Raw genomic sequence first — 14,815 nt, 5'->3', positions numbered from 1 at the left:
AAGACCTTATTCTTACTGCAAAAAAGAAAAAAAAACAATGTTTATAATGCTACTGTATGATATATAACCTTAGAATCATGCACTATTTCTAAACATATTTAGTACGCCTGTCTGAAAAAAGAAGACTAGTAGGCCTACTTGCCGTTCCTATGCTTCCTTCACATATGTACTGTTGATCCTTGGGTAAGTGTGATCAGAGGTACAAAGCACACACAGTGTTTCTTATGATACCTAATGATAAATTCTTAGCATGTCCATCCAAACTATTTTCCTGCGTTTACTTCCTTCAGACAGCAACCCCAGGGGCTAATTAAATCTAATCCCCAAAGGCCAGGACATACCCTTTGACAGTAAACAGACATCATTTCACCTCCCGCCAACCCCTGAGATCACTGATCTCAGAGGAGAATCCTACTGCTCATATCAGAACAGCTCAGTGGAAAGGTTTATGCCTACAATCAACCCCAGTGTTTCCAGCAGATGGACTGTGATGTGTTAAAGTGTCCCAACCTGTAAGAGAAATTTCCAACCAATCCATTTCCACACTCTACACTCCACACTCTGAGAAGGCTGCTCTTTTTTTAAAGGTGGGATTGCAGCTGATGTCTTACTGGATAAAACTGGAACACGATCCAGGTCACAATGGGGTTTGAAAATCACATTTACAGTGAATGCCAGAAAAAAGGGGTATTAATTATCAGTAAAATCAGATATCAGAAACAACAAAGCACAGTTTGTGAAATCATTAAAAACACGACACAACTACAGTCTCATGTGAGTTTTTCATACAGTATAAAACGTGACCATGCAGAATGCATCTTATTGCAACAGTCAAGACTACTTTACCTCCTCTGGCCTTTTAGAGGTACTACAGGAAATATTCTATGAAGGATTTTAATCTGTGTGCACTAGATATTGAGATAAAATAAAAATAGCATTTTAACTACATCAGCATAACAGCAATTCATAGCTCAGCTCTTTTTACCTGAAGATGGTCTCACACTATATAGCATATTGAGCAGCAAGCAGTCAATCAGAGGCATTCATGAATATTCATAACACAAATATTCCAAAAGACAGTGCTGTAGGGCAACAGCTAATTTTGCTGTCATTGTCAGTTTGTTGTTGAATGGACCTGTATGAATATTCAGTGTTTAGTATGCTACACTACATTTCCAGTGTTGATCAAAACTATGACATGGTCCTACTAAATACAGTTAACCCTTTGCAAAGGAAGGCTACAGCACTTAGCATACACTTTCCTGACTACAGAAGAACATTTAAACACATAACACACACACATTTTAAGTTGCAAAAAGTTCATTTCACAAGCAAATGTCTGAAAAAAACTAGACACAGCTCAATGAAATGATGTGTACACGTGGGGTGCTGGTGAAAACACATTTTGATCTGAATTTTAAAAAAACAACCTTTAAGCTATTTTCTACTTCTACGCAGAGGTGGCAATACAATTCAAAAGAGAAACAAAAAACAATTTCATGACACTTTCAGCAGTGGTGGAATATTAACGAATTCTATACTGTCAGAGAGATGGCTAAAATGAGTCATCACAAACTGAAGCCTGGTGGAAAAGACAACTGCGGGGTATTCTTCACAGGCCTTGCCCTCTGCGGAACAATAATAACTGTCTCCTTCTGTACCCTGAGCTTCAAGTGCTCCCTGATGCTAACCAGCACTTCAGCGCAATGACAGCGATGGCCTTCATTTAGACTTCACAGTCCAATAATGAGGTGAGGAGAGAGCCTGATTTCAGCCAGATGGGGGGGAAACATAACTAATTCAATTGCAATGAAAAAGGTCCTGCACCATTCTCTCTACAAACACTTATAAAACCTCACACACAAGACATGATGTAGACCCAGGCTACATCTTTTCAGCGCATATAAAGCTGAAAACATGTAGAGAGAATATATTTCCCTTAAGTCAAACCAGTATAAGCTATAATATGGTTAATTCACAGCATATGAATTCCGTAAGATCACTTTGAAAATATTATAAAATATTTATTAAAATGATTTGTTATGAAATATTATAATAAATCATTTGTGGTGCTGTCAGTATATAAAGCACACCGTCTTATATATTGTACATTATAAATGTAACTATGTACAATACTTTCCTCTGCTCCCACTCTATTTTCAACATATTTCTAGAAAGCTGTAGGATGCACTAGAAGTACCGTATTCCATCATATTTAGTTTCAAGCGGCCAGTGTCTTTCATTCTTCAGAGCACTCTCTAAACCGCTGCCCTTCCTGCTCATCTTTCATGACGGAGAGCGAGACACCTGTCCATGGGGAAGTCGGGTAGCATCAAAGCCACAGTCCTAGGCCCGTCCATCATTCAGCCGCCTATGCTTTGAGTCATCATCCTTCAGTCAGGCGCGCCGTGACACACACCGACTCGACTGACAGTGACGGGCGGCCGGCAGCTCCGCGAGAATCCCAGCCCTGTCTCGGACAGCCGTCCTTGGGTTTTTTCTCCGCAGCCACAGCCTGCCGCTCTCAGCCTCCTCAGAACTAAGGGAGGAACGATGGGTCTCACGTTTCCTCCCCCGGTGCCATTGTTTGGGTCCGTCTGGGAAGGATGTTGTTTTTGAAAACCGGCGGGCTAATCACGCCTTGAAATTCCAGGAAAACCTCCACGCTGTCGTTTCCACAGCAGGCACACCCCTCACCGTGCTGGATGTGGGTACTTAAAGGTGCGTTAGGCTATCAAAACACAGGCCTGATTATTCTCCTTCGGTTCTTTCAATTATACCAGGCATTTATGGCCTGCTCATTCGTCACTGAATAGGTTAAACACCCAAAGTGAGCACAAGGTAAACCTGAAACATAAAGCACCTCTCTTTCTCGGTTTCTCCCCTGGCGGAAAGTGAGAAGGCTTATTATAGCTGATATCACTCTTGCCTGCTGGGGGAGGATGCCACTAATGTCACAATGCAGAATGATTTCACAGTAGAAATCCACAATGAGTCTTAATTAAAAAAACTCATCACCTTCACAGCTTTTTAAATTATTCATATGCTGCACCATTTCAGCATACTCCATGTAGTGAGAGTAGTACCTGTCATTTCTGTCAGGTTCCATGGTGAAAAATTAGTTGTGTAACGGACCGCAGTTGATCCATGATCCACACGGATCGCCCCCCACAGTTCGGCACGCATGTGAACCGTGGATTAACTGCAAAGTTTAGTTATAATAGTGTGAAATACAGTTTTACTGCCACTGTTACTTTTTAAAGTAATAATTCCCTAAATCTCGATACAGAGTTGCAGTGAAAAGATACAAGCACCATTTTAAAAACCAGTAACCTTACTTCAAAGCTTTGCGAAGGCTGCGCCCGAAATCACTCACTCGTTCACTCACTCACTATTCACAGTCATACAATAAATGAACAATTTTCTGGATATAGTTTAATGTTTGCAAGTTTATTCAAACATTTGTATGAACATCTTTGTGTCTAGCTGTGCCAGCTAGCTACCTAAGTGACTAGCTAGTTGCAATTGACAATAACCTGCTATCTAGATAATACCGCTACCTATCTAGCTATCACTAGTTAACTTAATGAAAGAACTAGCACCCAGCTTCATCTGTTCAAATTAGTTGAAAGTAGCATTACCTAGCTAGCTGGCAGTTAACTCCAACGATCAAGTGCAAGATGTGTGTATGTATAAATATATATATATATATACACTACATAGTGAATAGGGAGTGATTTCAGACACAGCTGAAGAACAGCAGAACAAGCGCTCGGAATTTACATCACGGTCGAGCGCTGTCGCAATATTACAGACTTGTGAGTCTGGTGGTTCCTACACCGCAATGGAAATCATGGCTACCGCAAAAGCAAAAGTCCCTTGCTTTAAGTGTTCTTTAAGTTCTTTAAGTAATAAATGGAAAGCAAAGTTATATTTGCCCCCCCCCCCCCCATTTTTTTTTTGCTGATCCGAAAAATGATTCGATCCGTGACTCAAAAACCGTGGTACGATCCGAAGCATGAGTTGTGTGATCCGTTGCACCCCTATTAAAAATACAATGTACTCCAGTTTAGATATTACCATTAAATGCTTCTCCCTTGTTGCAGTTGTGTGCAATCAACATTCATCTTTTTAGTGGAATTACTTAAGGTATACCATCATCTAGGGAAATGAGTACAAGAAAGCAAATAGATATATTACAACAAATAATAGATGTAAAATATTAGTACAATTTCTCAGTGGGTGGCCCTATCCAAGGCAACTTACACTGCATACATTTAAAGCCTATATCACACACTTTCCCCATTCCATTTAGACATCCAGATTGATCTTTCAGCTGATTCATTGGCACTTTAGCCTACAAAGGCTGGAGCATAGAAACACAAGCACTAGGATTCAAACCTGCAACCTATGACCATCTGGTCCAAAGTTCATGAAGTTAACATTTAAAGTTAATGAAACACAAGAAATGAAAAAAAAAAAAAAACTTGCCAATACTCTCCAATGTTTTGACAGTGCTGTGCTTCATGACAGCAGTGGTTAAACAGTCTAGATGAGGAGGCCACACAGAATGTTACACAATCAACGCATGCTTGAAATATTTGAGAATCTCTCAAACAGCAGACTGCTTTACGATTGGCTGATACATGTACATCCTCCAACTGCAAGTGCTCTTGAGCTCTCTCTCTGCGCTTTGGTCTGTTTCAGATTAGGGTCCACATTATTTTTTTCCCCCCACACAATGCACTAATATTTTTGGGAGACCTTGTCATGGCAACTGCTGACACAATGTACCAGCTCAAGTCAAGAGCCTTTCTTCAATGTTATTTTCACCTTGCTGTTCAGCGGGGTTTAAATGGAACGCCTAGCAGGTACTCCAGACACAGAAGTAACGTTAGCGAAGCATAAAGTGTGAAAGGCCTCACAATAGTACAGTCTGTGCTTTCCTTCACAGAGGAAAATATTGATTGTTCTGAGGGAGCAGGCCCAAGAATACAGCTGGATCTGTGTGCCAGGGCTCCAGCTTGGCGCAGAGGAGGGGAACTCACCTCCGATTGAGCGCTTGGCCTTTGAGAAAAGCTGGGAGCTCCGCTCCGCCAATCCTCCATGTTACAGATGTGCGTTTTCCCTCATCAGCAGAACGTGCTCTTTCAGACCCGGGCATCGCACATGACTGAGACTTTAAAATGGTCAGGAATCAATATACCTTTTCACTCAAAGCTTCCCTTCAGTCAGAGTTTACTCAAGGTGAATATTTCAAGCTTTTTTTAAAAGGTTTAGCATCCACAGTGCCTAAAATTCCTGGTCTTGCAAAATTTCAAACACAGTCACAATGGTAAGGCACTTGATATAAATCTGAGGTACAAGCAGTTCAGCCTGACAATCAAATAGGCTTAAACTGGATGAAAAGAAATCTGTTTCTGTACAGTTTTATGTGCAATGCCATTAAATTTCACATGCTAAGGTGAAGTTATTTCTGCAGCTGAAGTTATTTCCGCTAACACAGGGTGGCTCTACCTTGAATTGTACTAAAAAGGTGAAAAGAGAAAGCAATGAGATTGTAATATATAAATAGCGCTGATCAAATATATAGCATTATGGCTGGCATCCCAGTAGGCAAGTCAAATCTCTCACACCACAGGCAGTAACACCTCTGAATCATTGAAAGTTTGCATACTACAATTGTCATCCAGGGCCAGAGAGGCCCGAAAATCACCCTGTGGAAATTACATAAGCAAAAGGTATTATCTTATTACTGTAAACATAGTACTTTTTATGTAGTCCATCCTTGTGATTAAGCAGATTTTTTTCTTAGGAATGTCCCCCAGACAACATGTTCTTTATTCAAAGGGACAGAGGAATCGGTTTCTGCAACAGCAACGCCAACCACCGAGTAACTCCATGGTATTTACCCTCTGTTCATATCAGACCTACTGACATTACAGTCTGTTCAAGTGCTGGTATTCAAGGTGTAACTAAAACTCACCACAGATTCCATTTCAAATGATGCTGTTAACCTAATTTGTTATGTAGCAATGTCTAGGAACTAACAATAAATGGATTTGAGGCAAGAACAGCATCAGAGGGAATGAAAAATAGGGCTTTTGACTACACACCTACCCGAGTGTTTTTTGTATGGTACATCCATCTTCCAATGGCTTTCTGTGCCAACACTGCTGCTGCTGTTACCCCTGTGCCCACACTAGGACTTCCAGGGGCAACTAAGTCTACAATGCATCTTATTCTTGTTCAACATAGCAATGAGCAATGTGGAGACAGCTTGCAAAAACGTATTGCAACTTAAATAAATAAACATTTTGGACGCACACATTAAGGGATGTCTAGGAAGGTGTCCATCCAAGACAAGAGTGGAACCGGAACAGGAATTACTGAAAACATTTTTCAAGATTAAACATGCTACTTTTGTCCTTACATACTTGACAGTTAATTAGATGGTCGTTGCTAGTATTCCTTTTGCGTTGTTCGGGGTGTTGTTATTGTTAACGTTATCACTAGTTAGCTAGCTAACTGCCTTTATCGTTAGAAGGCTTTTACAATTGACCTTGAATTATTACAGTCAGCGAACACTGTAATAATTGACCACATAAACTGCTTAAGCCTACAATCGAAAGCAAAACTCAAGTCTTACGTGAGGAATGTAACGATATACGGCAGCTTGAGGTGTAGTAGCAGTAATAAGGCGAAGTGATCAAACATAACTCGCTAGAAGACAAAAGAAAACTGCAACAGCCAACAAAGAGTTTGTTTAATAATTTACACTTGCTATCGCGTAATTAATTAGCAGGTCAAGCTGGCAAATATGTATTTATTATACTGGAAGAACGTCTCCTGCACCTCAGTCGTTTCAGTGTGGTAATTGAGGTTAGCCTCACTTACCCTGCAAGTAAACGACTGAGATTAGCAAAAGAATACACCTGATCAAAGACGTGTACAGCTAACAAACAGAGCATAATCCATAGAACAGAAGGTATGAAAAAGGAAACTGCATGGCCATAAAGTTAATTGACAGAGCAACATGCAAAAACAACAATAATGTTAGTTAACGATGCATTCCATACCAGATAATCCATGTACTGGGACAGATAATTTCCGAATTCTTCCAAAAAGTCAAGGTAAAGTTGGCTCTTGCTTGAGTCTCTGGTGTAGCGGATACATTCAAAGGAACATCAGTGCCGCTAGCGATGGCACGACGCTTTGTATTCCCCGCCTTTCCAATGGACAAAGTAGAACCAAGCCAGCCAGCAAAGCTAGCTCTGATGTTAGCGTGCTCGCTGCCCGATAAATTTAAAAATGGTTCGTAGCGTCGACGTGTCTGGACGTTTGATTATGTCACTTTGACCTGACCCTGGCGACCCTGTGACTGTTGTAATTTTTAGCTCTCCGGGCTTTTCACCTGCTTCCCACTTTGGAAGACCGGAAAACTCCGTGCTTACAGACACAGATCACTGCAAGATCGCTGCAAACCTCCTTCTGCCCATACGTAGCGTGGTCATCTGATCAGACACGTGGTACTATTTTCATTCGGTAAAGGAAACGCCTCTATCAACAGTGAGGCTCAGATACGCTCCACCGTGTCACGTGACAGCACAGATTCATTTCAGGGTAGCAGCTTGCGGGGTGTGTCTTATCCATGTCTGTAAAACAGCCTGGGGAACTTGTTCTCAGCTAAAGGTAGTATTGTACTAATCAACGTATGTATAACTTACTTTGGATTGTTTCTTTAGTTGTTGTTTGCTTTTGTGTCAGAAAAGTGAAAAAGCAATGACACCTGATGTTTATTGACAACAATGAAAAACACTGCTAAACACAGTAAACACGTTGCACACCGTAGTCAGCATCAGATAGGCCATGGAGAGTTAATTGTCTAGTTTGTTAGACATTTCAGAGTTGGCCACGTGATACTACTGTGTCAGGATGGAACCATCGACAACCAGGAATACAGAACATGTCATTTTCTTGCATTCCAAAGTTTATTTGAACAAGGCAACAAGAGTGATGAAGGGTAGGCTGTGATGCTCTGAGCATTCAACACCATGATCAATATGGACATACGGAACATTGGAAATGACATTTAACAATCTCAGTTTGTAGACAAGCAGGGAAACTTACAGAAATGGCACATTGTCACTGGGGGGGGGGGGGGGGGGGGGGGGCACTTTGACATGCCTCACAGATCACTGCATAATCACCACACTGGCATATCAGCACCTCACGGCATGCCATCAATTCTTAATTTTACTCTGAGCATGTTGTCTTCTTCTTTTTTTCAGTACTGGGCTGTGCTGTTACACTGGTCTCTGACAAAACATATGACAAAGCTCCCATTCGTGCTTCACACTTTCCAATACACCACAAGGTTATGTCTGAGACCAACTGTCCCCGCTTACGGGCAAAACACTCTTCACAGTTTAAATGATTGCATCTAACCAGCTGAGCTCATCTCTCCCTGTCGTCTTTAATACAGAATTGGCACCAATTAGCTTTGTTCTTTTAATGATGCTGGCGCTGCAAATGGTACTTGCTGTCCCCTGCTGTTGCTGCTGTCCTACATTTTTTCTCTGCCTCTGGCTGGGGAAGAATCTTGTACCGTTTAGCTTTGTGTTGAATAGATTAAACATGCATGCCCACCTACCATAGAATCCCAATGGTTTGAACACAGTGTGCTGTATAATGAAAAAAAGGATGGAATAATCCATTAACCCAAGAACATTCATTCATTTTCAATGTTTAATGTGCTGCTGTGGAGATGAGGTGTCTTCAGCGCTGTGTGTGTATGTGTGTGTGTGTGTGTGGAGATGCCTGTGGGGGTTGGAGGTTGTGGTGGGAGGTGGTGTAGGGCATGGCAAGTCAGTTGGCCATTGCCCTGACGTGTATCTTTGTTATGTTATCTCTACCTCTAGATATGCTCAAGCAAGTTAATCCACAACTATTCCCTGAGTTGTTCTCAGGTTAAACTCTGGCAAGGATTCACTTTCTGAGTCAGTGGAAAATCTTCCCAGATTGCTTCAGACAGGACTCATTAAAATGAAGAATGCCCTGTCCCACGGTTAACTCTGTTCTGCTCACCTGTGGTCACATGCCAGACTTTAACAAGTATCCCGTATCATTAAGATTTAGCATAACTTTTATTTTAAAATATGTAAAATATATCATGCAGGCAAATAATCCCTGCTTTAAATTAATAATAAAAGAAATTGACTGCATGTATACTGCATGTATACAGACCTAAAAGCAGTTGTTGACCGGTAACAGCTCCAACTACTAATGTGTTACACCCACCTCGGTGACACACAACATTTTACCACATACCAGATACCAGAGGTGAAGAGGCAGGCCAATTAAACTGACCAGATCAAACAAGCCTGATTGGCAAAATGGGAAAACTCATCCACGCAGTGATTGCCATGGGATTTTTTGATGACTGCAATGAGTCAGGACTTTGGCCTACCATCTTATCTGAAAGATAGCATCTCCCATGGCATAATCCTCCTGCTCTAAAACGTTAGTGTCTTGTTTGTTCTAGGGGAACACTGCCCCCTATTGGCCCATGAACATTAACAGAATTACTAGAAACGATTAGAAATGCACTTTAATTTAATTTACTTGTCAGATTTTTACTAGGTAACAGATATAATTTTGGATTACTTCCATAGTGTTGATTGGGAGAGTGAGACTAAAACATTATTATTGTCAATGAAAGTTAATTTGTTTCTTAGCCTGAGGAAAGTTCCCCAGCAGCCCACAAACAGAGCAGGTAGGCAGCTAGCAAGCTGATTCACCACAGACAGCATTGCAATCCAGTATATCTAACTTTGCTGAATAGCAAAAAATTAGCTAGCCAGGAGGTATGTCTCTGATGTTTCAGAACTTTAAAACACATGAAAGAAAGTTGTAAAATGTCTATAGTGTTTTAACCCAGATTTTTTTTTTTTTGGATGAATTTTGTTCAGCTCTTTGCCAGTCTTACTTGGCAGCCAGGGCCCTCTTTTTGAAACAGTAATGCTCATCACCACTGTGATGGAGATAAACAGACTTCTGTTTATACATAGCAGGTTAGCATGGACAAAAATCATTTATACTATATGATAAGGTTTGACTTTATTTCTGTTTGAGTCCTATTCTAGTTAAAGTAAAGCAGCTGCAAGAAAAGATTTGCAAACTGTCAGTGAATGACTGTAGATCTTCCATACATATATCAGACCATACTGAAAATGAGCGTTTCTGAATCCTTTTACCATATGTGTGCATAATGGGAACATTTTATGTGATTATGTGATTGTCCATTTCAGATCGAAGATCTTGAGGAGCATACACAACATGTAAAAATGGTGAAGCTACAGAAGGAATGCTTGTCAAAGAAGAAATGGTGCACTTTTATGTGACACTTTTTGTCACATGCTGTAAAGAGAGCTTTATTTCATTGACTTTCTGATCATTGTATAACCTGACTTTACAAACAGGAAAGAACTTTCCAGCAGTTCTTTCCAGCAAAGATTGTCTTTCAAAGTACATCCATTTGGTTGCTTTTGAAAACTGCCGAGGTCATAGTAAATGACATGTCCACTCTCACACCAAATATCTGTAAATGTGTCATCAGTTTCAAATGTTAATTGGAACCATAAGTGCACAGGCTGCGAAGTGAAGGGATGAGATTCATTAATGCATTTTCTGACAAAGATCAGACTATAAATATATAGGATGGAAAAAAAGGAGACTCAAATCGTAAGTACCAATTCAGACATTATCAAGGGAAAAATGGGCTTATTCCATTCATGGCACTGTAAATGAAGAGACAAGGCACAGGAGTAAAGTTTCAGATCTTGAGGTTGTGTTTATATATTCTATATATACAAAGGAGCTCAAATGATAATGAAGAAGCCATAAACTCAATGGATGAACTGTACTATTAACTGTGGATAACAACTGCATGCCATTATGCTATTGACTACATCCTCAGGTTGGAATTTCTCCCATTGCACAACACCATTAGTGGAGGAGACATATGTTTTGCTTTATGTCCTTCATACCTGTGGAATGTAACTGAGGTATAAAAACTATGGGAGTTACCAGCTTAAATGAACATTTTGTGCAGTGGAAGGTTGAACGCTCTGTGTTCTCTGACTTGCAGTGGGCTGGTTCAGGAGCAGAGAAACCCACAGAAGAGTAGTGGGTGGTACAGGTTCCTTGTTCAACATGAGACTGAACTGCGTGAAGAGGCAGCTAGGTCTAAAAAGCAGAGCAAGGTATCCCTGCAATGCCAAAATTTCAAACAAAGGAAAAGCCAAGACTTCCTCAAGAAACTGGTCAGAAGATGTAGCTAATGTTAGTAACACAGCACAAACCTTTAACTAAAACTTACATTTGTCCAGTCTGATGTGATTCCTGTACCAATTTATTTCCATAAGTTAAACATCTAATAATGTTTGTAATGTCTTGTCCTGATTGTTTTAAACTTTGTAACCATCCTTTATTTTGCCAGAATTTGTTATTAATAGGGTGCACTGTGCTGCTGTGAATGCTATTGTGACTTTGGCTATACTGTTTGAATGTGTCCGTGTAATTCTTTAGGTGATTTCACTTGTCTCTTTCTCACCTCTCTTTAGGTGATATCACGCTGTCTCTTCTCTCTCTCCAGAGTACACTTCATCAGTTGATGACACAGAACAATTAGGCAAGACAGACACCATCTGTTGATTTGTGAACAGACATCTTTCACAAGACAGCACATTCACCCCTCTTTCTGTCCCTTTCAAAGCCTCTCCATCACGCAAGCCATATGGTGGAGAGGACAGAAACAGGTAGCTTTTACAATTAGATTTAGGCACCCACCAAACATCACCCAATGAGTGTTGTTACCGTTTTATGTGTCACAACTACTAATAAAAGGGTTCTTTATTGTGTGATGTTTTTATTGCTGTGATGTCATGTTACAAATTGGTCCGATCCTACTGCCCTTGTGTTCCCTGTCTGCAGTGCTGATATCTGACTTGTAATCCATATTTTCTAGCTTTTCAATTTTTTAGTTTAGTTTTTATTTACATGTCAGTGGAAATAACTACTGTGTGTTAGCTGATTAATGCATGTGGACAGCTTGAATGGTATGACAGGGACCAGTCAATGAGGAACCAGTCCTCTTGTATTGAACATGCTTTACTGTACATCAGTATAGTACACACATAACTTTATTTGTGGGCCAGTTAACACTTTCAGTGTAGGAAAACTAAGAAACATGGCTTGCACAGAATCTTTGATAGTCTTGGAATTTATATTATCTAATGCAGGGATTTTCATGAAACGGTTAACGTAATATTTATACTGGCCTCTGGTGGTCAATTGGGAAACAGCATCAATGGTGGCACTCGTGAAATAATTGCAAAAATCCAGCCACCGCCCATTCTTTAGTACAATGACGATTAGCAACTGCCGTTTTCAGATAATTATTTAAAATTTATGCTATACTAAGTTGCTTAATGCGAAGATGCTCTTAATTAGGCCTCCTATCAGTGTTGACATTTGAATTGGGTTAGTATGGGGCTGTTATCACTACCCCAATAGTATAGTAAATATTGCTTTTTAACATATACAAATACCACACAGTGCTTAAATCCTTTGATATCATAGATTACCATACCTCGACTGTTTTATTTACTATACAGTACGTGTCCCCGTCTGTCGATTTTATTAAATCACCGTTAGATGGCACTGCTTGTCAAAAAAAAGTATACTCAAATTTCTCACGTCACGTTCGAGAAAGTATGACGATCAAGTTACACCGGGATACATAGAATTTAGATTATCTTGAACTGTCATAATTTAAATCACGCGCAAAAGTAAAAGTATGTCCTATACACATGACAGAAGAACTGACTATCTCAAGTAGCCTAAAAATAATCCCAGGAGATTGTAAAAGGAGCCATATCCTATCGTATTAGTGACAAATATTGTATTAGCGAAACGTAACATTACCCATTGTAGAAGAATGTCACATTTAGATTTTAAATTCGTAATCTCCCGCTGATAAGTACAAAGATTAGATACTTCTCCACGTAACATTAACATCCATGTATTGTGTGAAAAAATTCTCCCAGTCTATATCTGCAGAAGTTTGGACTTCTACTTCAGTTCACAGTCCACCAGCAGAGCAGTAATCATGATCAGATAATGAAGCCCATGAATTGATGATGTTTATTAAGTAAGGCATAGTGCTTTGTGCATCATAGTCAGCAACCATAATGAAAACAGATAAAATCAGAATAGCACAGCTAACAGTTTCATTGGCGTTTTGCGCAGATCTGAATTTGGTACAGTATGCTTCATTTTGAGAATAACAGCATATCACTTAAGCAAGACTTACACAAAAAACTATAACCAGGGAATACCTTCCAGCTGGTCTGGATTTTGCATGCACACATGCAAAAGGGTCATGACTGAATTCCATCATGAGCTCACCACATACCTGACCTAGTTAAAGTACCTGGCATTTGCCTGCACGCCGAACCCAAGGACATTTCCTCTGGATTTGTCGACCAAGTGTGTTGCATTGCCTGTGTAACCAGAGAGATAATCATAAGAAAATGAGCGTTCCGGGAAATGGTCGGCTCAGCTAACAACATTGCAAGAGCAGATACAGTGGTCCATCAGGTCGAATGAATTGAGACTTGTCCGGGGGTCTGGCTATATGCGTATCCAGGGATTCCCTTGTGCATGCTCCGTGTCATGCTATGAACTCATCTATGCCAGCTCTAAAAAAGGATCTGCTGCCTACCCCCCTCACACACTCCCCCTCAAAGAGAAACACTATCACAAGCTGACCTTTTTATAGACCTTGCTGATTTCATCTGAGTCCGTCAAGTGCCGCACTGCCAACAGCACCAGCGGGTCACAAACCACCGGGAGCCATGTCCGGTGTCACCATTACTCACTGGGTGAGGACTCCACCACGCCACCAGCCCTACTTCGAGGGCCGGGACCTGGAGGACTGCATGGAGGACCACTGCCTGTTTTCCCTGCCTGGACCCACAGTCCCGGTGCCGGGGGCAAAAAGTGGAGAAGGGGCAGCCCAGAACGACAGGCGGGGGACGGAGCCCGTATTCCAGGTGCTGCTGGACGTCACACAGTTCCAACCCCAGGACATCCTTATCCAGGTGTTCGAGGGCTGGCTGCTGGTCAAAGCCCAGCACGCGACCAGGATGGACGAGCACGGGTTCGTGTCACGGAGCTTCACTCGACAGTACAAGCTGCCGGAGCAGCTCCAGGCAGGGGACTTGAGGGCTCTGCTGTGTCATGATGGAATACTTGTGGTGGAGGCTAAAGACCACGCTCCAGGGGCCCAGTGAACACCACTACTTGATATTTCTAACAAAGAGTTTCTATTGAGGATATGGGTTGAAATTAAGAACGCTTCATCAAACAACAACTTGGAATGTTGAACCTGGATACAGGAGAAAGGATTCTGCATGTTGAACGCTTGCTGTACTTTAAATTAAAATCTTACTTTAGTGTCATTGTCATTCATTATGACTGTTTTTATTATGAAGTGCTGTGGTTGCTATTCTATATGGTACTGAATGTGAATTTAAATGTAATTAAACATATGGTTTTTAAAGTAACTGTCCTGCTGAATGCATGTGTTTTGTTTCTTTCTAACACTGGAAATGCATATACATAAAATGAAAACTAACATGAGGTTCTGATTTTCTTTGAACCAAAGAAAATCAGAATGCCTACTGCATTGCAAATGATATCTAAGATGAGATAAATCCGTCTTTAGCATGATGATGGAGCTTTTACCCTG

General features: G+C 40.8%; 2 protein-coding genes across 2 annotated transcripts in view; one reads left to right on the top strand and one right to left on the bottom strand.

Moving 5' to 3' along the window:
• arl15a (ADP-ribosylation factor-like 15a) overlaps positions 1 to 7,474 on the bottom strand; it is a 109,047-nt gene extending 101,573 nt beyond the window's left edge. Inside the window, exon 1 of the mRNA XM_036527047.1 lies at positions 7,080 to 7,474. Within this exon, the coding sequence (XP_036382940.1) occupies positions 7,080 to 7,091 (12 nt within the window). The 5' untranslated portion in view covers positions 7,092 to 7,474. The remainder of the gene's footprint in view (positions 1 to 7,079) is intronic.
• Positions 7,475 to 13,888: 6,414 nt separating this feature from the next.
• hspb3 (heat shock protein, alpha-crystallin-related, b3) lies at positions 13,889 to 14,357 on the top strand. Its single transcript, XM_036527048.1, has one exon. It carries the CDS (start codon positions 13,920 to 13,922, stop codon positions 14,355 to 14,357), a length of 438 nt encoding a protein of 145 aa, XP_036382941.1. The 5' UTR covers positions 13,889 to 13,919.
• Positions 14,358 to 14,815: the final 458 nt, after the last annotated feature.

Source organism: Megalops cyprinoides, chromosome 4 (assembly GCF_013368585.1).
Source record: "Megalops cyprinoides isolate fMegCyp1 chromosome 4, fMegCyp1.pri, whole genome shotgun sequence".
NCBI lineage: Eukaryota > Metazoa > Chordata > Actinopteri > Elopiformes > Megalopidae > Megalops > Megalops cyprinoides.
Note: the sequence above shows the minus strand (reverse complement) of the source record. Positions and strands in the feature narration are given on the sequence as shown.